Here is a 24,507-nt window from a genome sequence, read left to right on the forward strand (position 1 = left end):
TTTGTCTTGACTGGTCTGGTTCTTCTGCTTGATCTATTTCCATTGGATCTGTTGTTTCCTTCTCTTTTTCCGTGTTCCTGAGTTGTTTGATGGATGAAGCTGTGAGTTCTTCTACAAATAAACCAGGTGGTACTTTTGCTCTATCTGATCCCAATTTGGCTAGCACATCTGCTGCAATGTTGGAATCCCTTAGTACATGATGGATTTCGAGCCCTTGGAAAATTTTCTCCAATTTTCTGACTTCTGCACAGTATGCGTCCATATTGTCTTTTGTACAATCCCAATCCTTGTTGACTTGATTGATTACTACAGCTAAATCACCGTAGACAAGTAGTCTTTTGATCCCAAGTGAGCTTGCAACTCTTAGACCATGTATTAATGCTTCATATTCTGCCTCATTATTGGTTGCCTGCCAAAGTATTTGTATCACATACTTTAACTGTCTCCCTTCTGGTGATATGAATAGTACTCATGCTCTGGCTCCTCCTAACTTTAGGGAACCGTCAAAATACATTTTCTAATGATCAAGTATTGGTTTGGGCTCTTTTTGACTGATTTCTGTCTATTCAGCAATGAAGTCGGATAATGCTTGAGATTTGATTGCTGTTCTTGGTTTGAAGTCTAGGTTGAGAGCACCGAGTTCTACTACCCATTTTGATATCCGACCTGTTGCATCTTTGTTGCGTAGAATATCTTGGAGTGGAAAATTGGTTACCACTGTAATCTTGTGTTCATGGAAATAATGTCTCAGCTTTCTTGATGATATCAATACTGCATAAAGTAGCTTTTGCATGTGTGGGTATCTCACTTTTGATTATGTTAGTACTTCACTTATGTAATAGACTGGTCTCTGCACTTTGTATGCGTGTCTAGGTTCTTCTCTTTCAACCACAATTGCTGTGCTAACAACGTTCTTGGTTGATGTCATATATAGCATCATGTCTTCCCTTTTGGTGGTGTCATTACTGGTGATAATGCCAAGTATTCTTTAAGCTTTTGAAATGCTTCTTCTGTCTCTTCTGTCCATTCAAAATTTCCTATTTTTTCAATATTTTGAAAAAAGGTAGCCCTTTTTCTCCTAGCCGGGAGATGAATCTGTTGAGTGCTGCCATGCACCCTATAAGCTTCTATATGTCTTTAACTTTCTTTGGAGGTTTCATATCCATGATGGCTTTAACTTGCTTTGTACTTGCTTCAATTCCTCGGTTGCTGACTAGAAATACGAGTAGTTGTCCTGATGGTACCCCAAAAACACACTTTGTGGGATTTAGCTTCCACTGCCATGCTTTTAGATTCTTGAAAGTTTCCTCAAGGTCTTCTATCAATGATCCGGGTTCTTTTGTCTTGATTACCACATCGTCAATGTATGCTTCTGCGTTCCTTCCAACTTGATTCCTCAAACAAGTTTGAATTGCTCTTTGATATGTTGCCCCTGCATTTTTTAGCCCAAAAGGCATTGATTTGTAGTTGCCATTGTAATTGCCACCGTTGCTATCATTGCTATTGTCACTGTATCTTCTCTTGTTATCTATGGTTGCCACCATGTTGTCCTGCCTTGGCCTTTTGTCTTGCTGTCTGTAATCGGGTCTTTCTCTATTCTCCGGGTTGTCTCTAGCAAATCTATGCCGGGTTCTTTCTTCTGATGAAATTAGCTTTTCAACAACCCTTTTGAAGTCTTCATTTGTTCTTGGATTTTCATTAAAATAGTCCTTGAATTGCCAATTTGCCAGGATTCCTTCCGAAAAGGCCTCTATCACTTCTCTGTCAGTAATGGCGTGGACTTGAGCTCTGAATTATCCAAATCTTCTATAGTATTCCCTTAGACTTTCTCCTCTCCTTTTAACTCGGCTGTGGTCATTGGATGGGTAATAATGCCTGCGAAGTTGTTGCAGAAAGCTTCTTGCAAGTCTTCCCAATACCTGATTGATCTTGGCCTTAATTTGTTAAACCATTGTAGCAGCATTGCTTCGAGGGCCATTGGGAAAAATAGAGCCTTGATGTCATCATCTCCTCCAGCTAATTCAACAGATTGGGAATAAACTCTTAGCCATTGTCTTGGTTCTACTTTGCCATCATACTTGGAATGATTTGCTGGCTTAAATTTGTGTGGTAGCTTCAATGTTTGTAGCCTTCCTATGAAATAAGGGAATCTGTCATATGGTTCTATTCTTTCATAATCTGGTGATCTTGCCCTCCTATAATAGGATCTGTCTTCTTTAAACTCGGATTCTCCGTAGTCGTCTTCTTTGTCAAATCTTTTTGATGCTTCCGGGTATCGTTGACTCAACTCTGGTCTACCTTTTTCTTGTAGCTTTGGGTAATGTTCTTGCCTTCCATTAATGTTAGTATTCTCTCCTAGCTTCTGAAAAATCGACTTTTTGGGTGGTTGTTCCCCTTGTGGCTCTTGTGGAACTTCTTTGCCGGGTTGTTTTTCTGATTCCCCAACTTCTTTCTTATGGTCTTCCTTCGTCTTTCCGTTATTCGTGAGGGTGTGTAACTCTTTTGTTAATTCTTTAATTCTTTCCCTTTTTGTACTTTTTGCGACTTCTCTTTCTGCCTTCTTTCTATTGTATTCTGTTAGTTCCGCCTTGTATTTATTTCAGATTTGCTTCCTCTATTTGGCCATGTTCCTCCTTCCAGCCTTCAATTTATTTTTCTTTAGTCTTGTTAGTCTTTGCTCATCATTTTCGTTACTGTCGCTTTTTTCATCTGGCGAGATGTTGCCTTCTAATTCATCTGAAGATTTTATATCTGGTATCTGTGGTGGTTCCAAGGGTTGTTCTAACTGCTCCACCATGTATATAGTGTGCCTCTTCCGAGCTCTTCTTGTACGGTATTTCATCCTTTGTTCGGTTGAGCTATCGATAGTTTCTAAGCTGGATCGGAGTTCTTTTCCCTCTTGATAAGGTAGTTCTTCAACGTATGTGCTAGTCTGGGCTTTGCTTGAGGTGAAAGAACCCGACCAACGCACCACACAGTCTTGTGGGGTAACTGTCATGATCATTCCTTCTTGTGCTCCCTCCAGGAGTATTTTTCTTGCTGAGTTCATCTTGTCTTGGGTAAAGTGTTGATAGATTGATGCCGCGTTGTGCAGTCCGTACATTCTCGAGTTCTTCTTTGAGTTGTACGAGTTGTATTCCTTCATGATCGTTGTTGTATCTCCGAGTTCAATTAGGCTTGGTTCTTGTGCTGTGAAGATTGTCTCGGAGTTGGGTTGTATCCCTTTCTCAGAGTCAGTTTCGTATCTGCTTTCTTCCTCATTCCAAGTTGGATCCGAAGTTAAGAGTTTCGTCATCTTCTCGGCGAGTTCGTATTCAACTTTGTCATCGAATTCTTTTTCTTCTCGGAGACGGGTACGTAGCTTGCCATCGTCGTCAGCCTCGAAGATCTAGGATCCAAAGACGAAGGTTGTTCCCGCCGAAAAAGTCATCTTGAGGTCGAGGTCCGTCGAGCTCTCTAGAAAAAATTCGTCGAAAGCCCCTACCAGGCGCGCCAGCTGTCGATGTTTTACCAACGATAGCCTGCCACGGGGGTACCTAGGACAGTTATTCGGGCTTCGGCGAATAGTGGAACTTGGCGGTTACGTAAAGAGACTCACGATTTATACTGGTTCAGGCCCTCGACTTGGTCGAGAAATAACCTTGCATCCAACTCAGTGTTAGCCTGTTTGTGTCGTATTGCTTTGAGTGTTGGGTATGTGTTTCGTTGTTTACAAGGGGTATCCTCACCAGCCCTTTATAGTCCAGGTGCTGAGAGGAGTTGTTTGTGTCCTACTCGGATACAAGGTCAGAGTCCTAAGCTATGCTTTGGGCGCCTTTCCTTGGATAGTCCGAGTTGGAATTTTGGTCTTACATGTTGCTTTGCTCCATGTTTTTCTTTGGCGGTTGGGTTGTGGGCCTTGTTACCAAGGCCCACTTCCCTATAATACGGTCTTTGGGGGGCCCGTAGGGTTCCCCATCGACAGTGTGGTGCCGTGGATCGCTTGTGTGGCCATATCCGGGCGCGCGTGGGGGTTGGTGGTCAGGTCCAGATGGCTGGGATGCAGGGCATGGCCTTGGGTGCTCCTTCCCCAATGTGTGTCGGTGCTCTACTGTATGCCAAAACAGAGGAGGCGAGGGGGACTAGGGGGAAAGGGATGATAGGTGAGGGCTAGCTGGCCCAGGTGCCAGCGATGTCATGAGGGGGGTGAGAGGGGCGGCCGCAAGGGGCAGCTGGGCCGATCTTGCTGGGCCGCTTGGCCGTGCGCGTGCGAGCGGGCCGAAGGGGAGGAGCTGGGCCGACCTGGTCTAGTTGTTGCTGCTGCTTCGCGTGGGCTAGAAGAGGATGGGGTGAAGGGTTGGGCCACCAGCTCAAGTGGGAGAGGCCGGCTGGGAAGTGAGGTGGTCACGGGCCGAGGAGGCAAGCTAGGCCGACTCTGTTGCTTGGGCTGGTTTGGCCATTTCCTTTTTCTCCTCCCTTTTCTATTCCTTTCTATTTCTATTTTCTACCTTCTAAATAAACCAAGGGCTTCTATGTGGGGTCCAGTAAGGGTCAGCTAGGGTGGTGGGGATCCATACCAAGGGTCGGCAATATGCAAGCATCAAGTCATAGTAATTGATCAGAGGAATTTGAGAGCGGTGATTTGTGAAGAATAAAAGGGAGTTGAGGGGAGAAGGAAAAAGGGGATCTTTTTACTTTACATGTTTATATGGATATGGAGTTTAAGAAGGATGTAGAAAGGCATGAGATGACTCCAAAAATTATTAGGAGAATTTTTGGAGAGACTCAAATGGAATTGAGAGGGTCTATGAGAATGAGAGAGAATCTGGTACAGATTGTGCACTCCGACACAAAACCCTAACTCATCTAAAGAACTTCGGCACACTCCTACAAACAATACTATATGTATGCAACAATTTATTTATAAATTGTCTTTAGTTTGACCTAGCGACTACATGCTTCACACATTGTAGGAAAATTTTTAAAAAGTTCATATTTTTGGCTTCACCAAAAACCCGGTTTGTTACAGTCCACCCCCCTTACAGGAATCTCGTCCCCAAGATTAAGGTGTTGCTCGATTGGTGAAGAGGCGGGGTGTTGCTTCCTGAGTCCATACTTGTCATGACGCTTCTCGATCAGGGTAGTTGTTATGTGGAACCCTGCAAAAGGAATTGTCGTCCTTTTGTTTTCTTCGATAACTCAATCCAAATTTGTACAAGGTATCCAAGGTGCTTTACCATATTCTGTAGATCTTGGGTTTTATCTAGGCTTGGTTAACTCCATGGTGTTGGGCAACGGGTATCGGTTGGTTAGTTTTTGAAACCTTATTTTGAAAATTGGAGTGATTTTGTAAATTTTTGAAGTCTAGAAGGGATCTTGGAAAGGGTTAAAATAAATGCGAGGTTTGAAATTAAAATCTTTTGAATGTCTTCGTTTTTAAATACAAAAACAAAGTTTCTTTTATTATTTAAGGTTATTTCAAATCAAGAGGTTTTGAATCTTGGTTTAGCTTTCAAAACAAACGTTATTACCTTTTTGTTTAAATTGAACAAAGCTGGTTCTCAAAATGGTTTTAAAATCATTTCTTATTTTGAAAGGTATGGCATTTGCAATCATTTTTTTTAACCCTCCTTTTTCAAAGAAACACTTTTGAAACTTGGTGTTGGAAAGCTCTATTTGGTTTTGCTAAGTTTTCTTGGAAAAAGTTGCAAACAAACCTTTTACAAGTGTTTTGTTTGGTAAATGAGTTGCAATCCATTTTGAAGACAAAGTTTATTTGAAAAGGATTTGGCTCTTCGAGTTAAATCAAAATCTTTTTAAAACAAAATTTGAGCGAAAGATACTTGGTTTGAAAATATTTTGTTGAAGGTAGGGATGAAAAACAAAACTTTTGTCTTTTGGAAACAATTTTGTAACACATTTTGGAAGGAAGTTGGTTTTCAAATCATTTTGTAGATAGTATTTGAATTCAAAACAGGTTGAAGATGGAACTAAAACAACTTTCCTTTGAAAAGGGAAAATCTTTCAGAGTTTTGGAATTGTTTCCTTTGAAATAGAATTTCTTTTGTTCAAGAGGGGACATTTCAACCAAAAATGGAGGGAGAGAAGTTTTGAAAAATGCATTGAGTTGAAATCCGAAAACAATTTTGAAATGGACTAGTGAAGATATGATGCATCGATTTCATATCCCCAACTGGTAGTTAAGGTCATTTGCCTAGTCATATGGCGGTCTTGGTTTATAGCCTGCTAGGTTAGCCAGGGTCCTGGAGTCACATGTAAATAAAATAGCTTCTATAGCCTACACTCATATAATAAAACTCGCAAAAAGCACAAGAAGCTCAACAACATAAGATCCAGGCAATCAGGTAGCATTACAACTCCTATATGCATAGTGTTGACTTAAGGAAACTCCTAAGCCTTCAAGTCTCACACATCTATCGTTCTAGCGTGGGTGAAAAAAGTGGTATATTACCTAAGGTCAACTTTTCAGAAAAGGGAAGGTCAGTTAGCTTCAGAATTCAAGGCAGAGAAAGGGAGACAAGTGTTAGCAACTATAACTCTACTACAGATAAGATGGTTAGCTATTACACTAGTGTTTGGTCTTAAAGGTCTTGTCCTAAGGTCAAGTATGGCTCTGATACCAGCTGAAACGACCTCGATTTTTCCACGAAGGAAAAATCCACGAATTTGAGTTATAATGTGATAGTCCCAAGAGATCACTCCATCACATTATCATATATCAGTTGATATTACAGTCATACATCGAGAGATTACAAGTTACAAAGTATTACAACACTTGACATCACACCTAATACATGGTTAATCTAGCAGAAACATATACAAGATGTCTTCGAGGTGAAGGCTCCTCCTTCACGGATATCATCAGAGTTAGCGTAGAATGTCAGCGGGCGTAGACTTCATCTCCTGAACCAAACTCGAGCGTAGGAACGAGACCACCTAATCCTTCCAACCTTTACCTCACTGTAGACCAGGAAATCTGCACACCGCTAGATGTGTGCAGGCCATGGTCAGCACCGATGAGCTTTAGTGGAAAAGGGAAAATAAAGGGATCTGGTGATCCTACTATTTGGCTGTGTTTTTCCTAGGTAGGTATCATCAATATTATAATAATAGTTCATCAAGTTTTAATCCATCTCATCCACACACGTTCTCCCACCCCAATCACACACATCTCACCACACCTCGCTCATAAGTCAGCAGGCTCAACTCCCTCTCGAGCCTGTCTCAACGGCCCACGGCCGAAAGGTAATAACACCCAGAGGGAGATAGAAGACTCATCTCACTAGTCTAGTGCAGCAGAACACAGGAAAGGTCCATAGCCGACAAGTCAGCATATGTATCGATCGATCAACCAAACACTCTACAGAGGTTTCACTATTCCACCAGATAGCCATCCTCGATGCTCTAGATCACCTAGGCAGATGCCGACCGCCACAAGCCTAGAATGATACCATCCTGCCTCTCAACCCCGGCCGTCGAGAATGTGAGACATAGTACCAGGCCAAGGGGGCTACTATGTTGTCTCGAGAGGGTGTGGGTGCCTCGCCCGTACCTCCCTACACTGTCCGCTTACAACCTAGCAGTAATGGTACCATTCTACCAAGAGTTAGGCCGTCTCCCCCCATTAGAGAGCGGGTAGAAAGCAAAGGATTCCTATGGTCCAGTTACCAGCCCATCAATTCCTAGGTTTGACCAGACAGGACATCTTCTCATGGGGATAACCAACACCCCATGCTTCGACGACACCTCCTTCCTAGGGTTTTGCTCCACAAAGGCTCTCTACCCCGAGACCCCTTCAAACAACTTGTACCCACCACAGGTATCTCTCGTGGGGATGCCCAGGCCGCATTCCCCGGCAAGACTCATCCCAAGACTCATCATGCATTCCTGTCCGGTCGACTCAACCCTCACCACACACTCAAGACACACACAACACTCTCCCCGATTATCATCACATTTTACCATATTATCGACACCAAGTGCCATAGCCACTCACAAATAGTCCTCCACCATGCATCGCATCACAGATATAATGCGTGGTAGAAGTAAGCAGTAAGTAGCATGAGGCAAGCGAGTCTAGCCTATCAGCGGGTGTGCAAGGGTAAGGGTTGCAACAAGGTAATGGCTTTCAAGCAATTCTACCATGGAACCTATCATAGTTCATTTGTATAAAGTAAAGCGCTAGCAATTCTACTTTGCAATGCCTAATAGGATTCTATATGAGAAAGGCGCTGCCATGACACCTGCGATGTCGAGGTAGTAGTGGTACAAATCTTCATTAGTTGGTGTAGTCGATCAGCAAGGTCTCCTCCTCCCAAGGTCCTATCGTCGATCATGTTCTCCTCCTCCATCAGGTTTCGGTCCGTTCATCATTAACCTCAATGTGACTACCTCGCAGGGTGACACATAAGGCAAGAGAACAAACAATATTCCTCAAAGGTGACAAGACCTAGAAGGGACACAAAGAGGAAATGACTTGGCCCTCTCGGCTGATGTTCGATCCCTGGGCCAAAGAAACAGGAGTGGTTGTTCACTAAGCATGAGCTTAAGTCAAGGCCTAGCCTGTACTTCCCGGGCCAACTATGGTCGACCTATACGACTTCAAGATAAATAGCCAAGAACTCAGCTCATCCTAAGCAAACACCATGGCTCACGGTCTTTTGATCCGGGCATCATAGAGATTGACGTGAATCAAAAGGAGCGGCTATACCATTCTGGTCTCTCTCAATCCGTACGCCATTGTTATTGACGAGGACCAAGAAAGGGTGGAGCAAGAGAGAAAGGCATGGCAAAGGTCTACTCCTTCCAATACACACATCATGGCATAGGACGGGGCATCGGAAAGGAGCGGCACACAAAAGGACACGAGTGCCCAATTCACTTGTAGGGTACCAAGACCTAGGTGCACTAAATGCACTAAGACACCCTAGGGTTCTTAGCGGTGCGGTTGTCACCACAAGAACCATAGAAATGCTATGGTCCAATTGGGTACAAACATACAAGGGCTTAAGGACGAAAGAACCAAAAGAGAAGAACACGAGATTCGCCTTCCTTTGACCCACTTGCCATAGAAGCCGATGAGGACCAAAGGGATGGAATCAAGAGTGCAATAAACACCAAACAAGCAAGGGGCTCAATCCACCTATTACTAGATCGACGAGGATTGAGAACCAAAGAGAGAGGGAAGAATGGAATCTGCACCCTTTCGACCAACTTGTCATGGAACGGACAAAGGTTGGAAACAAGAGATACAGCCCCACGATCCAAACCAACTCATAGGGCTCCACGATCGTGCAGCTAATGGCATGAGGCTATTCTAATAGTTCACAGCGATGCGGTTGTCACTGCTTAGATCTGAAGGAATGCTATGGTCAAGGTGGTGCAATCATATAAGGTGCCTAGGATAAACACAGGTGAAAAGAGGTAGAGCCCGATGGTCATGGTGAGGCATCTCACGGCCATGAGCTCACCTACACGAGTTGTCATCCGTCGTTCTACGATCATCGTATCCCGATTCGCCTACTAGGTTAGGCCACAAGGGCTCATTGTGTGTGGGTGATATCCGTACCAATGTTCAGTCCACAATGGCCAAGTTCTAGGGTCGAATCGGGTTACTAATAATTGTAGTACGTCGAAGACAACTAAAAGTGAGGGAGCGAGTTACGTTCACCATTACGGCCATGGTGGGGCAAACCCACGATCGAAATGGTCGAACAAGGTATGATCCCTCGACCGGCTTGAAGGCACAGTCCTTAGGCAAACAAACACAACATAAGAACAAGAATCTCGACAACCCAACATAAGAGCTAAGACACGACCACACGAATGGAGTAGCACATTTCCGTAGCAATGAGGGAACCTACATAAGGGCATGGCATATGTGGATTTAGATAGGCATAGATCGTGAATGATAGGTGTAAGATCGAGTGTATGAAAGAGCGAAGGAAGGGCTTTCATCGGCATCGGGAATGGCGTCCAACCAGGATTTGACTTCGCGGCAAAGATGTGGAGGGCCAAGGGCTGTTGTAACTTGTCCCGGAGGGTTGTGGCTTCTTCTGGCCAACTAAGGCCAACTACGGCCTGTCGTGGCTAGCTGTGGCTTTCTATGACTCGCTGTGGCTAGCTACGGCTGGCTACAAGTGGCTATGGTTGGCCAAAGGCTGGCCGAGCATGGTAGCAACTGGCTAAGATGTGCCTACTACTGTCAAACATAGCTAGGGTTGGCGACGAAGGCATTTCGCAAGACGGTAGGGCCAGACCGTAGGTCCAAAAGAGAGGCGAGTATCGGTCTCGCATTGTGTGGCATAAAACGGGTAGACAAGGACATGTCCATGGTGTAGAGCTTGATTTTAGAAAAATGTGGGAACTGGTTTTACATTTTTCTGAGGTCGTATGAATTTTCTATGAATTTCCGAAGTTAAATCCATTTTCTAAAAAAGAAAAAGGAAGGGGTGAACCAGGGCTTGACACGTGGCAGCGCAGGATTGGTCCAGCGGTAACAGTGGCTGACAGGTGGGCCCTCGACACTGGTCACTGACAGGTGGGCCCAGTCAACGGTCAACGAGCTAGGCCTAGAATGGGCTTGGATGGGCCGGATCAGGGCCGGATATGGGCCGGGTTGGGCCGGCCTGGGCCTGGACACGTGTCGAGCAGGTAGGCCACCCATGTGGCATGTTGGGCTCATATCAGGCTTGGGTGCACCGGGGGCTGGTCCATGGTGGACTTGGCCATGCGGGTCCATGGACCGCAAGGACGGTCTGTGATGGACTATGTCCAAGCGGGCGCAGGCACGTGCAGTGCACCGTGCACCCAGTGTATGTGGAGATGGGAAGAGGGATTTCGGCTCCCCTATTTCTACTTCGGTGCCTCGCTGGTGGCGGGGCGAGCGGGGCTAGCTCCGATGGTGTCTCGCGGCTGGGTGGTACGTAGTCGCGGGGTCTCCACGTGCGCCACGATGGCTCAGGGTGGAAGCTTGGGGCTTTGCGCGGCCGACGCATGACGCAGCGGCTCGGCAACTAAGGCAGGTGGTGGCGGGATAGTTGCGAGGCAGCGCTATCGCAAATCAGAGCCAGAGTGGCTCCTGCGGTCCAATTTGGGGTGAAGGTAGGGCCCTCGGTGGCGGCGCCGACGACCATACTCCGCAACGGAGTCCGCTCGGTGCCTCGACGCATGGTGGAGCTCCGGCGAGATCCCGGCAACGGTGGTTCGGGGGTTCGGGTATGTCATCAGCTTCATCGTCTACATGGCTAGGTGCGCAAGGTCGAGGCGAAACTCTACGGCCAGATCCCATATCACAAGGTGGCCGGAGATGGCGGGAAGGTCCACGGCACGGCGACGCTCTGGAGCGCATCCGCGTCGGCGAGGTGGAGGCTAGTCGGGGTACTTGGGCTCCTCTTTGGCTAGGGGCTAGAGTAGGGTGTGTCCCACATTAGGGCGAGGACGAAGAGGCCGTTCCTAACGCCTAGGTCTTTGTGGTAGGGCTGGAACGGAGCAGCGCCATGGCGGGGTTTGGCCATGGCGAGCGTGGCGGGCACAGGGCGGTGGCGCTGGTGTTCCCGAGCCATCCAAGGCTCGGCAGGACAGCATCTTGGCTTGTGGAGGCGTTTGTGAGCATGCCGTGCTCGATGGTGCACAACAGCGTGACCCTTGGGCCTCCCAAGTGGGGAGACCATGACGGTGCTCATGGCAAAAGTACGACGGCGAGCATAGGGGCGGCGTGGGGGCTTATCGTGGGGCTTGGGGCAGTAGGGAAGAGGTGCGGTGGCGCGTTGGGGCCATGGCGGGTTGGTGCGGTGCTGTGCAGGCTGCGACGGGGAAGAAGACGATCACGGCATCGTCCCCGGCTCCGGCTACCACGAACGGCTCTGACGCTCCTTCCTCTTTCTTTCCTCTTCTACTTCCTTGCGGTCTGGGCAGGAGGGGGTGTAGACTCAAGGTTGTGGCGAGTAGTCATGGGCGATCAGCGTCGGTGCTCCATACAGCCCGCGATGGTGTAGTCATACATGGCGCCGACTCCACTTCGACGGGCTTCGAGTGGCGCTCCAGCGGCGGTGCTCCACTGCGCTTCACCTAGTTCCTCCTCCTTCCTCCTTTCCTTCTCCCTTCTCCTCTTCTCTCGGCTTGTTGTGGCAAGGCGTGGTTCGGGCGAGGCCATCGAGCGGCGGCGGGGGCATGGGAGAGCTAGGGCTCCGGCTCGGGGGTTTTATACCCGAGTTTGGCTATGGCGGGTCCACGGACGGTGGATGGAACAAGGGGAATCGATCAGAGGGCGATCGAGGCTCCAAGCTAGGGTTCTGGGTACGGCGCGGGGCTCTGGGTGCCTTGGCGACTCCAATTTGGAGCGACGGCCGGTAAAAAGTGGAGGCGGGTGGCGTCAGCGGGCATGGGCCATGGCGACGACGTCATGCGCAGCGCGACGCGACCTGGGGCAGGGCGTGGTGCCATGGATCGCTTGCGTGGCCGCATCCGGGCGCGCGTGGGGGTTGGTGGTCAGGTCCGGACGGCTCGGATGCGGGGCGTGGCCTTGGGTGCTCCTTGCCCGATGCGCGCCGGTGCTCTGCTGTATGCCAGAACAGAGGAGGCGAGGGGGACCAGGGGGAAAGTGATGACAGGTGGGGGCCGGCTAGCCTACCTGCCAGCGACGTCGTGAGGGGGGTGAGAGGGGCGGCCGTAAGGGGCAGCTGGGCCGATCTTGCTGGGCCGCTTGGCCGTGCGCGCGCGAGTGGGCCGAAGGGGAGGAGCTGGGCCGGCCTGGTCTGGTTGTTGCTGCTGCTTCGCGTGGGCCAGAAGAGGATGGGGTGAAGGGTTGGGCCACCAGCTCAAGTGGGAGAGGCCGGTTGGGAAGTGAGGTGGTCACAGGCCGAGGAGGCGAGCTGGGCCGACTATGTCGCTTGGGCTGGTTTGGCCATTTCCTTTTTCTCCTCCCTTTTCTATTCCTTTCTATTTCTATTTTCTACCTTCTAAATAAACCAAGGGCTTCTATGTGGGGTCCAGTAAGGGTCAGCTAGGGTGGTGGGGATCCATACCAAGGGTCGGCAATATGCAAGCATCAAGTCATAGTAATTGATCAGAGGAATTTGAGAGAGGTAGATTTGTGAAGAATAAAAGGGAGTTGAGGGGAGAAGGAAAAAGGGGATCTTTTCCCTTTACATGTTTATATGGATATGGAGTTTAGGAAGGATGTGGAAAGGCATGAGATGACTCCAAAAATTATTAGGAGAATTTTTGGAGAGACTCAAATGGAATTAAGAGGGTCTATGAGAATGAGAGAGAATCTGGTACAGACTGTGCACTCCGACACAAAACCCTAACTCATCTAAAGAACTCCGGCACACTCTTACAAACAATACTATATGTATGCAATAATTTATTTATAAATTGTCTTTAGTTTGACCTAGCGACTACATGCTTCACACGTTGCATGAAAATTTTTAAAAAATTCGTATTTTTTGGCTTAAAAAAAAACCCGGTTTGTTACACCGAGCTCTGCTCGCAAGGCAATCCACGCCTCAGGCTGGACGCCAGTCCCCGAGCTCTGCTCGTGGGCCCCGCTCGACGTCTTTGATGGAGCGGTTGAGAAATAAAATGCACTGCTGTTTACACAAAGGCCGGTCAACCGTTGTTGGGCCGAAAGAAAGCCCATTCTTTGTAAGGCAAAGTCTATGTGTACGCGCGCGCTCCCAAAAACCCTGGAAGGCCAAGGGTTGCGCCGCGCAATATAAAAGCTCTTCTCCAAAATCGCCGGCTTTTTTCTCGCGTTCGTCGCTTCACCTTTCCAACTGTAGCAACCGCAGCCGTGCCCGCAAAATCGAGCGACCGCCGCCGCGATTCACGGGCAGAAAACCTAAATCTGCTCAGCGCCTTGGCCCTGCCGCAAGCCACCAAAACACATTCCGCCGCCGCCAACTCAATCGCCCTCCGCCTCGCTTGCAATCGCTGGAGAGAGGAGAGAGGAATGGCGCCGCGTAGAGCCGATCCGTTGAAGGAGCTGATGAAGACCAAGGCAAAGTGCACAGCCGCATCCATGTACCGGCTGGTGCAAATGGGGCTTCTGCCGGAGCAGAACATCGGCGGATGGCGGATTACGATGGAGAGCTACCCGAAGCCAGAGGCGGGCGAGCTCGTAGTCTTCGAAGACTACTACCTTCGCGGATTCGGCACCCCAGTACATCCCTTCCTCCGCAGACTCCTCAAGTTCTACAAATTGTCCCTATGTCATCTTCATCCCAACTCAATCCTTGCTGTGTCAATCTTTATCAACTTCTGTGAGTGCTTTCTGGGAATTTATCCCCATTTCAATCTATGGCGGTACTTTTATTGTGTCAAGAAGAAAGGAGTGGCCGGCAGATCTCAGATCGCCGGTGGGGGTGTATTTTGTTCTCCGGGAGGACAAAAAATCAGAATATTTGAATATCCGGGCCAACAATTCCATTAGAGATTGGTTCAAGAAATGGTTCTACGTTGGCACTGCAGAAACTGACGAAGTGGTGATGTGCGACGTGACCAAGATCCCGGAGCAACATGAGAAGTGGACCTCCCTGCCAAGAAACTTGGATCAGGTGCAGGAGCTGCTCAAGATGTATGATCGCTGCATTGACGGCATATATGTGGCGGGCGTATGGATGAGCCGGAGGGTGCAGCCCTGTAAGGAAAGGGTGCATCCCATGTTTGAGTATACTGGCAGCCAGGACCCGACCAGAGAGGCAGATGGCGATCTGTCCAATGCCGACCTCAACGAGCGCCTGGGCCAGGTGTTCAACATAACAGGGTACACCGTGCCTGATGGGATGCCTCGGGCATTCCACTTGGGTGATCCGCCGCCGCAGTTGAGATCTGTTTGTCATCAGTCTTTTATCTGCGTCTGATTTTCTGCTTGTCATATTCATCTCACATATGAAGGTTTGTGGTCAGCTACGAGCGGCGGTGTATGTATCCAAACTGCCAGACGAAGACTGGCCGCAAGGGGTGGACCGCCATGACGGGGTCCAGTTCGAGAACATCGCAGAGCGTTTCACCGACAAGGCTGCCGAGAAGCGTCCTGTGGTGGAGGGTGCAGACCAGCCCAGCAAGACGGGTAGCCGCCTGCGCACTGGCGGTGCCCTGAACATTGGTGGAGACAGCGGCCGTAAGAGGTCGCGGCCGTCGGGAGCTGGCGAAGAAGATGACGACGACACCATTCCACTGTCTCAGCAGTTTCGCATGAACCTGCCGGGGCAGGAGGAAACGGCATCGGCGTCGCCGACCAGGTCGAGACTGCAGGAAGCGGCAAGGCCCCAGCAAACTGGCCAGCAGCCCCCGACCCAGAGAAGCCAGCAGGGACCTGCGCCTGCAGCTAGACAAGAGAGGACAACAACGGGAGTCACGCCGACCTCAGCTGGAACGGCAGCAAGACCACGATCATCGAGTGTGGCGCCGGGGAGAGAGCCGCCACGAACCACGGAGGCCGTTAGCACACCGACGGCCCAAGGTGTGCCACCACCACAGCGACACGAGCCAACTCCTCCTGTGCAACAGACTCAGGGACAGGGGAGCTCTGGTGGTGGTAGCAAGACAGGTCGGCGCTTCGGCGCCAGGTTCACACAATCTTCGGTGTAAGTCTTCTTATCAAATGCTTCATCTGTTCGCAGTTGTAACTTGATATCGAGTACTGAATGATTTGCGCATCATCCTTAAATCTGCAGACCAGCGTCCACCGAGGTCCCCATCTCCTTTAGACCTGCACCGAGCTCGGTTGCTGGCACCGCAGAACGGCAGCGCGAGACTGCCGCAGAACAGCCGCGGCCCATCGTCGAGGAGGCAAGGAGGAGTCCGCCCAGGGCCCTGACGCCGCCTAGACAGGAGGAAGCCGCAGCGGTAGCAGATGGTGATCATGCACCACAATCTTCCATACCTAAGGTGATAGACATCTTGATTGAAAAAGTGAAAACTTGTTGTCTTGGCAGAAAATCCTTGAATTGTTGTATGTTGTAACAGGCAGCCGTAGAACGAACAGTTAACGCGGAGGAATAGGTCAGGGAGAACGCCAGACGCCCAGAGGCAAGAGGGGCACAGACTAGCTCAGCTAGCGTGCCAGCTGCTGACCTCTGGGGCGGAGCCGACCTGTTTCCTCGAGCAACCGCTGCCAGAGCCACCGCTGCTGCCAGGGTTGAACCACCCCAAGAGGGGGCGGACGTCGAGGAGGTGGAGCCACCAGAGCATGCCGAAGATGACTGACCTCACCGTGTGTTCGTGGCACGGAGAGAAACTGCTGACGAGTGGGTGTGCCATGAGGCAGGCACAGAAGGGTCGGTGTCTCGTGCTATTTGCCGGACAATGCAAAGACTGTACACTCAAGTGCAGGTAAGGCGTTGAGAACTCAAAATGGTACAGTTCTTGCTTGATCTTGTCACCACGATAAGTAGCGCCGAGCTATTTCGCAGGACCTGGAGAAGAACAGTGAATACACCAGACATTGCTACAACTCCATAGAGCCGACCCTCAAGGAGAACGAGGCACTGAAAGCCGAAGTGGCTAAGCTGAAAAGCCAAGTATCAGAGCTGAAGGAACAACTCCTTGAGGTGGCAACTAAGGAGTCGGCACTGTCTTCGGAGAGGCCTGTAATGGAGGAAACTTGTGCTCGCTTGGAGAAGGAAAAAATAGGTCTGCAATAGTAGTCTTCCGATTTCACGCTTGTCTGGATGAATGTGCGGCTCAAATGGTATTGCAGACCTCGCCGTGGAAACCACCGTCCTCAAGCTGGAGCTGGAATGCCTTCGAGGCAAAAAGGAGGGAGCCGAAGCAGCCGCGGAGAGGCTTGCCGCCGAATTGGAAGGTACGTCATGGCCAACTCAGTTGTGCCATATTAGTCCTGTTTTTCCATACTCAGCATGGTCTTCATGCTTGCCGCCGTTCGCGCAGGCAACAAGAGACAATTCGACGAATTCGCGCGGCAAGTACAGTGGTATCAAGATAAGGCCCAGCAAATGGAGGAGGGAGTGACGCCTCTCCTCAATATCATTGAGATGGACAACACCTCCTCAGCTAGTAACAGAGGGCTGCCGAATCCAATGATTATTGTCGAACGATGCCGGAACTCGCTGGGAAACTTTAAGGGCTTTGTGGAGGAAGCGCGCCACTATGTGGCCTCCCACGTCCTCGGGGTGGTGCGGTCGCACTACCCTACGGTTGACCTGAACAGGTTTGCCGCAGGGGTGGCTGCTGGCACCAGCGAAGAAAGAGCTGGCGAGCTGCGCGACGAATCCAGGGAGGTCGCCGAGGCCATCGTTGGAGATATACACCTGTATTAGGGCCTTGGGCCACATGAGAAACATTAGTGCTGACATGTCGATATTATGTAAAATATGATTGTAAGCATTGTTTATATATTTGGCGAAGCACTCAGTGCTTGTAAATTGACTGTAAATGAGTTAAGAGCACTCGGTGTCTCAACAACTTAGTCGTAGCGCAGTCGAGCACTCAGTGTCGACACGGACATCGTAGCGTACTCAGTATGGCTAGGACGGCGCATGGACGACGTAAGTATATGTCGAAGCGTAGAATGTATTAGCGAAAAAACTTAGTTTATTGCTGATTTTAACGTTGAAGAGCGTAGCGCGACGTTTTGTCTAAACATGAGAACAGCGCCAGCCCCGGTTTAGTGGAACAACTCATAGCGTGGGACCCGGAGCTGGCCGGTGGTGCGACGCGTAGAGTGCCGACCTCCCCGAGGAGCTACTGCCGATCACCCACAGCGTAGAGGGCGGACGCTCGTGCACGCGTGGAATGGAGTCGGAGACAGAGCCACTTCTGGGAGACTCGAATGTTAGAGCAAAAGAGGTCGGCATAGCTATATTAAAAATGTATTTGTAGACAGGTCATGAAAAACTCTGATTCATAAATGAAAGCGATGATGAAATCTGCAAGCACTTTATTGAACATATTAGGTAAAAGAAATAGAATACATATCTTTTGAAACGAACTAGGCATAGAAACGCCGTAGTTGATCGACGTGCCACGAGTTTGGTTCCCTCCGGCCTTCCAGGTCGCAGAGCCTATAAGAGGTCGGCCTCGTGACTTCCGTGACCAGCTTATGGATTCCCTCAGTCCTTTGTTTCCTGCGTAATACGAGGTCTTCGACCACGAAAAATCTGTTGTTAACATTGCGGTTATAGTAACGACGCAAACCTTCTACGTACATAGCAGTACGGATGCAGGAATCGAGCCTCTTCTCTTCTGCACAATTGACCTCCAATTCTCGCGCCTCGCTGGACTTATCTTCATCATAGTTTTCCACTCGAGGAGATCGGAACGCTATATCAGCCGGAAGGACGGCTTCGGAGCCGAAAACCATGAAGTAGGGAGACACGCCAATGCTACGGCTAGGTTGGGTTCGTAGTCCCCAGACCACAGCCGGCAACTCTTTCAACCATCGTCCTGGATTTTTGTCGTTCTCTCTGTACAACCTTTTCTTCAAAGCGTCGAGGATCATTCCGTTGGCACGCTCGACCTGCCCATTAGCCCTGGGGTGAGCTACCGACATGTACTTGACAACAATGTCTCTGTCATCACAGAAGTCCCAAAAATCGCTACCGGTGAACGTGGAGCCCAGGTCGGTGATGATGCAGTTAGGGAGACCGAAGCGGTGGATAACATCGTCGAGCAGCTCTGCTGCCTTTTTTGCCGTTGCTTTGACTAAGGGCTTATACTCTATCCACTTGGAAAACTTGTCAATGATGACATAGACCCAACGGAAACCTCCTGGGGCTGGTTTGAAAGGCCCAATCATATCCAGTCCCTAGCATGCAAAGGGCCAGGAAGCCAGAATAGTTTGCAATTCATGCGCCAGGACGTGGATTTGTTTAGCAAAAAATTGACATCCTTCGCAGTGGTGGACCAGTTTCTCGGCATCGAGACCAGCTCGGAAAGTCTTGCCGACCAGCGTTCTGAACGCTGCATGGTTACCACATATGCCACCGTGAATATCCTGCAAAATCTTTAGCCCGACCTCCTGGGAGACGCACTTCTGTAACAGCTCCTCCCTTGCGTTCTTACGCATGAGCTCGCCATTGACAAGAACGTAATGTTTACTTCGCCTAATAAGGCGCTCGGTTTCGATCTTGTCATGAGGAACGTCTGCAGTGACTCATTATCTGGAATCGATGGTTTCTGGAGATCTTCGACGAAGACTCCGTGTGGGATTTGTGCTCGGGTTGACCCTAACTTCGATAGCTCATCGGCTGCTTTGTTGTCAGCCCGGAGTACATGGTGCCATTCCAGACCATAGAATTTATTCTCTAGCTGACGTGATCATAATTGCGTAGAGCAGCTTCTGAAGGTGAGGATACCGAGCCTTGGAGTCATTGAGGACCTCACTAACATAATATATTGGTCTCTGGACCGGATATACATGTCCGACCTCTGGTCATTCGACAACGACCGCCGAGCTGACAACCCTGCTGGTAGCCACGATATATAGAAGCAACGTATCGCCCTCGGTAGGAGATGTCAGAATCGGCGGTGTAGTGAGGAACTATTTAAGCTCAGCGAAAGCAGTGTCGGCTTCCTCCGACCACTCAAATTTGGTGGACGCCTTCAGGAGCCTGAAGAAAGGCAGGCCCTTATTGTAATGTCCCTTTGTCCTCACAGACCAACACCAGTCTTTTCTGCGCACTTTGTCCTCACTCATGTGCACCCGGAAAGAACTTCCCGGTCGGTCACCTATCGCTCCAGGCCAAGCACGCTTAACCTTAGAGTTTTTTTGCAGATAGGCTTTCAGAAAAGAAGTTGCAACTTGTTGTTATGAGTATCCTATTAATCCTATTAAGCCCTGGGCCAGGGTGTTACATCCTCACCCCCTTAAGAGATCGACGTCCTCGTCGATCAACCCCAAGCCAGGAGCGTCCTCTCTTGGGCACGTCCATGTGTCCAGTGCCAGCGCATGTGCCATGCTGTGTGACCACGCCGGATCCACACCAGCCATGCGCACCATGCCTGCGCAACTGCGACACACGCGCTCGTGAAACCGTGAGAGTCGGCTCTGATATCATTCTGTAACGTCCCGCCTCCTCGAGACTGGGCCCGCTTACATCTGGCAGCTTTTATAGGACATAGACTATTTATTTTTTTTCTTTTTCTTCCTTACTGATCGTGTCCTCAACGGCCATTCTGTTTTTTCCCTTTTTCCAGCAGAGATTGTGTCCTTAACGCCCGCAAATAGGTGTTTGTACGTTCCTTTATAGAAAAACATGTCCTTCCAATGAAAACCAATATATATTACAATATCATCGCTAGGCACGAGTTTGTTCTAACACATATGATGAGCACGGGCCCAATATGTTTTAGAATCGGACTTCCTATCGTGCTAGACAAGAGCTATTCTAATTTGTATAAGCATATGTTATTCTATATAGAAGTTCGGAACAAATAAACTCTTTATTGTTCGGTAGTTAGAGGGAGACGGACCAAACAAATGGATAGACGAAAAAATGGCCGAAAATTTTGCTTCTTTATTATTAAAGTAGCTATATAGAAATGCAACAAATAAAGTTTCAATATCGGAATCACTTTCCCAAGATGATTCAATCCACAATTATTGGTTCTATATAAACCGTACGACTGAATGAGCAGCTGAACTGAACTTGTTATGCCAAGGCCCGTCACCCCCAAACGAGTCCTCAAGAAAGTCATTTACTCAATCCATCATAAATTATAAAATGTTTGACTTTTTCAACCCTAAATTTGATCACTCGTCTTATTCAAAAATTTTGTTTGAAAAAATAGTCTAATTTAACTCATTTTTAAGAGCTTTTATTAATAAAGGAAGCTACGACAAAAGAAGTGATATTTTGCTGAAAAAGATGAGCGGTCAAACTTGATGTCAAAGAAGTCAAATATCTTATATTTTGTTCTTATATTTTGGGATAGAGGGAGTAATTTCCTTCAAGATGCGTGACGTCTCCCCACCTCTCGAGTGTCCACTGCCCGGTGACGCTGGAGATACGGAAAACGTTCAGCGAAGTGTTGGGGATGTCTCTGTTGGTGAAGTTGTTGAGTGGGTTAGTGTGCCGGCATAGACCAAGTATGGTTGCAACGTGGGAGACCACCACCACTCGCTCCCCTGTTAGAGTAGTATATAGCAGCATTAGCAGAGATTCCAAACACTTGGTAGTTCAAAAACTTGTAGTGAGGGAGCAGTGAAATGTAATGTAGATTGTTCTAACTGTTGTACAAGCCTATTTAAAGCTTCAGTTTAGTTTGCAGATATTCAGAGGGCCGGGGGCAGTGAAATGCAACGTAGATTCTTCTGATTGTTAAGCCTATTTGAAGTCAAACGAGGAGATGAGGACATTTGCCGCTTACCAATGTGTTGTTGAGCAATCTTATTCAAGTAGGAGACAGAACGCTCATTCAGTTGATTCATGCTCTCTCCACCCTGAATATCAGCGTAAGTTTTGATTAAGACCTTCAGATGAAGTACATAACTACAAACATGGGTTCAGCATAATATCGCTGCAAGTGGCTAAGTGGACACTTGTGTTGTTTTGAACATTCTATTCAGTTTTAACTAGCAACATCAGGTTGGAAACATTCTATTTAGAGCTACAGATATGGTCTTCAGTCAATTCAAGATCTGAATCTTAATTAAAAAGAGGCCACTATGACTTGTGAACAAGAGGGTGAACTCAAATATTACAAACCCAAACGCTAGATCTTTGGCAAGGCTCAAAGTGCACAATGACAAATGATGCGGTTCTGTTCAACTCTACTACTGAAAATATGGTATACAAGGCTGCATATACTTACCGGCAGTTCTTGATTTCTGGTGTCAGGATCAGAACCCTCGGTAATCTTGACGATATCCAAGCCTCTAAAAGAATCTGAACTCTTAGACAGGGCCATGGCATCGTGCCACGTGAGACCTTGGAGATATCCCACGTGCCTTTCTCTCAGCGCCTCATTCAACACCACCTGTGAGACATACGTACAAAATTATTGTTGAAATGGTACATACAATTAATTATGTTTATTGTGTAACTACAACCACGTGCGAGTTTGGTGAGAGTGAAGAGTTTGGGTTTTGGTAAATCTTTGGATTACCTTAACTTGACACTGACTGTAACAGAACTCCTTTATTTTACTTAATCAAAAACGTGCTAAAGCACGATCTCGAAAAGAAAGGGGGACAAATACAGAAGGGTTCACAAGGGTTCACAAGGGAGTAGAAGGGCTATCTCTAAAGGATCATGGTCCGAGACAAACTCTAACTCCGTGAATCGAAGAAAAGGGAAAAATCCCAAAAACTAGGTCAAGAACTAAAATTGCTCGGATCTACGATCTCGTGAGGAATTAGTAGATTTTCTTCGGTGAAAAGCTTCAACTCATGTCATAGATCGATCCAAGGCAACAAGAACGAATCAAAACGACCTCAAAACGATGAAACGAAGCAAGAACGAAAAATCCCCTAAAATAGCTCCGAAAATCATGGAAAAGGAAAAACTTCAGATTTAGAAAGGAGAATAAGTGGAGCACGAAATTGATCCTTGGATTACTTCATGAGGTCAGGTTACAAGCCACTCCTAGCCAAATCAAAGGTAGGATGACAAAAAGCTCAAGAACAAGAGCCACTCCACTTTGTAACCCTAGCCACCACTCAAACCACACAAATGAGAGTGACCCTCCAAGGATAGCTGCACAACCAGCCCCTTCACATATATATAGGCGCCCGTCAAAAGACAAAAACACCCTTACATGAAGCACACAACCCAAATACCCTCCAGATGTAAATCCGTCCAACTTTTTCTTTCTTCATCCGACGGCCACCGCGCCTTCTCACCGGTAGCTTCGCCTCGATGCGAACTCCCCGATACCGCCACGTGCCGTCCGTTCCGCATCAGAACCTCCGCCCGGGTTTTAAGGCCCAAACCCGTAAACCCGCCTCCAATGGTTTTGAGGACAAACCACCAAACACGGCTCCGATGGTTTTGAGGACGAAACCACCAAACACGCCTCCGATGGTTTTGAGGACGAAACCACCAATCCCCTCCGATGGTTTTGAGGACGAAACCACCAAACCCTCCGATGTCGATGCTTGTCCGACCTCCGCCAAGCTTGACGCCATCGGCTTCCTTCTTGACTCGACCAACGCCATCTACACCTCCCATGTAGATGTGTGTCCGGCCTCCGCCAAGTGCCACAACGCCATCGCCTCCACCTTGACTTGGCCGACGCCGTCTTCATCACCCATGTACACTTGCGCTTGTCGATGTCCCCAAGTGTCAGCACCTGCGGCTAGTCACCCGGCCTCCTGGTCCCTCGGTCCAAGCCTTGCGTCTGCCCTTCACCACTCCCGGTCTGTTGGCACGACACGTCTCTACTTGACCTTTACCTTGCCGTTGACCACCGTCTCTGAGCTCCACACCTACGCACCACAAGCCAAGAGACATGTTGCACAACACACACGATACAACACAACTCACGCAACACCTCCGGTTAGCCATTAGCATAATCAAGCACATATATAAAATATGACTCAACCGAAAAAACCTCAAACCTTTCACACATGTGTCAATCATTCACCACACACACATAGACACGTCTCAACCATGTGTTCACAATTAGTAGGAATAGTAAGTAGCTAGATAGAGATATCTAGATATGATTATAGAGCAGCACTTAGGCTTAACTCTCCAAATCCTGGTGTCTACTCCACCAGAGAAGAAGGAGATTATGATGACTTTGGAGCATAAGAATTTCACGGAACATAAGCTAACATCCATGAATCGGTTTATTTTGATAAAACAGCGCAGGATACAACGAAGAGAAAAAAACTTATACGTTCCGAAAGAGACGAAGAACTCTGGATGGTCCAACAGATCAGAGGACCAGGTTTAAGGTTAAGGACACCCACTCCACCATGCTGATCGAGCACATCCTCTGTGTCTCTTGTGATAGCGCTTGCTTGTGATGGTGCTTTGTCTAGTTGACCACCAAACCCCAACCCTAGCCAATAATGCCTTGCATTCTTGCAAAGTTGAAGGAGTACTTTGCTGACACGTACAGACACAATTCACACGAACGTGCACAGAGCTAGCTACCGATATGTTTCCATCTTCAGGCCTGCAAACGTTTGGTGTTGCGATGCCCGATGAACGTTTCGAGGCCAGAGAGAGCACTCCTGCTCCGCCAGTGACCGGCCATAGAGCATCAATCAGTCGCCAATATAATGCAACTTGACCACAACGCACGTGTAGCTGAGAGAGAGAGAGAGAGAGAGAGGAGGGGACACACTGACTTGTCCTCGACGGCACCGCACATCTTATCGAGATCGTCTGATCGGTCGATTATGGTACGTGTTGATTAGCATGAATGGTGGATTGGCGGCATGGGCGGTTGGTTTGGCGGTGGCGACGGGCGACGGACGATGGGGGAAGTAGTCACCTCCACAATGCAACGCTCTCTCTCCCTCAGCAGGAGCCAACTTTTTTTTAATAACATCTTTAATTAATTTGGTTTGAAAAGTTTTTACGGATC

At 48.4% G+C, this 24,507-nt stretch overlaps 1 protein-coding gene across 1 annotated transcript; it reads left to right on the forward strand.

Annotated features, from left to right (window-relative positions):
• Positions 1–15,107: 15,107 nt before the first annotated feature.
• On the forward strand, positions 15,108–17,390 carry LOC136509235 (myosin type-2 heavy chain 1-like). Its single transcript, XM_066504061.1, has 6 exons — positions 15,108–15,590; positions 15,681–15,894; positions 15,973–16,338; positions 16,419–16,638; positions 16,706–16,810; positions 16,897–17,390. The coding sequence occupies exons 3-6, from the start codon at positions 16,312–16,314 to the stop codon at positions 17,283–17,285; spliced, it is 741 nt and encodes a 246-aa protein (XP_066360158.1). The 5' UTR covers positions 15,108–15,590; positions 15,681–15,894; positions 15,973–16,311; the 3' UTR covers positions 17,286–17,390.
• The last annotated feature ends 7,117 nt before the right edge of the window (positions 17,391–24,507 follow it).

The sequence above is a fragment of the Miscanthus floridulus genome, chromosome 15 (assembly GCF_019320115.1).
Source record: "Miscanthus floridulus cultivar M001 chromosome 15, ASM1932011v1, whole genome shotgun sequence".
Lineage (NCBI taxonomy): Eukaryota > Viridiplantae > Streptophyta > Magnoliopsida > Poales > Poaceae > Miscanthus > Miscanthus floridulus.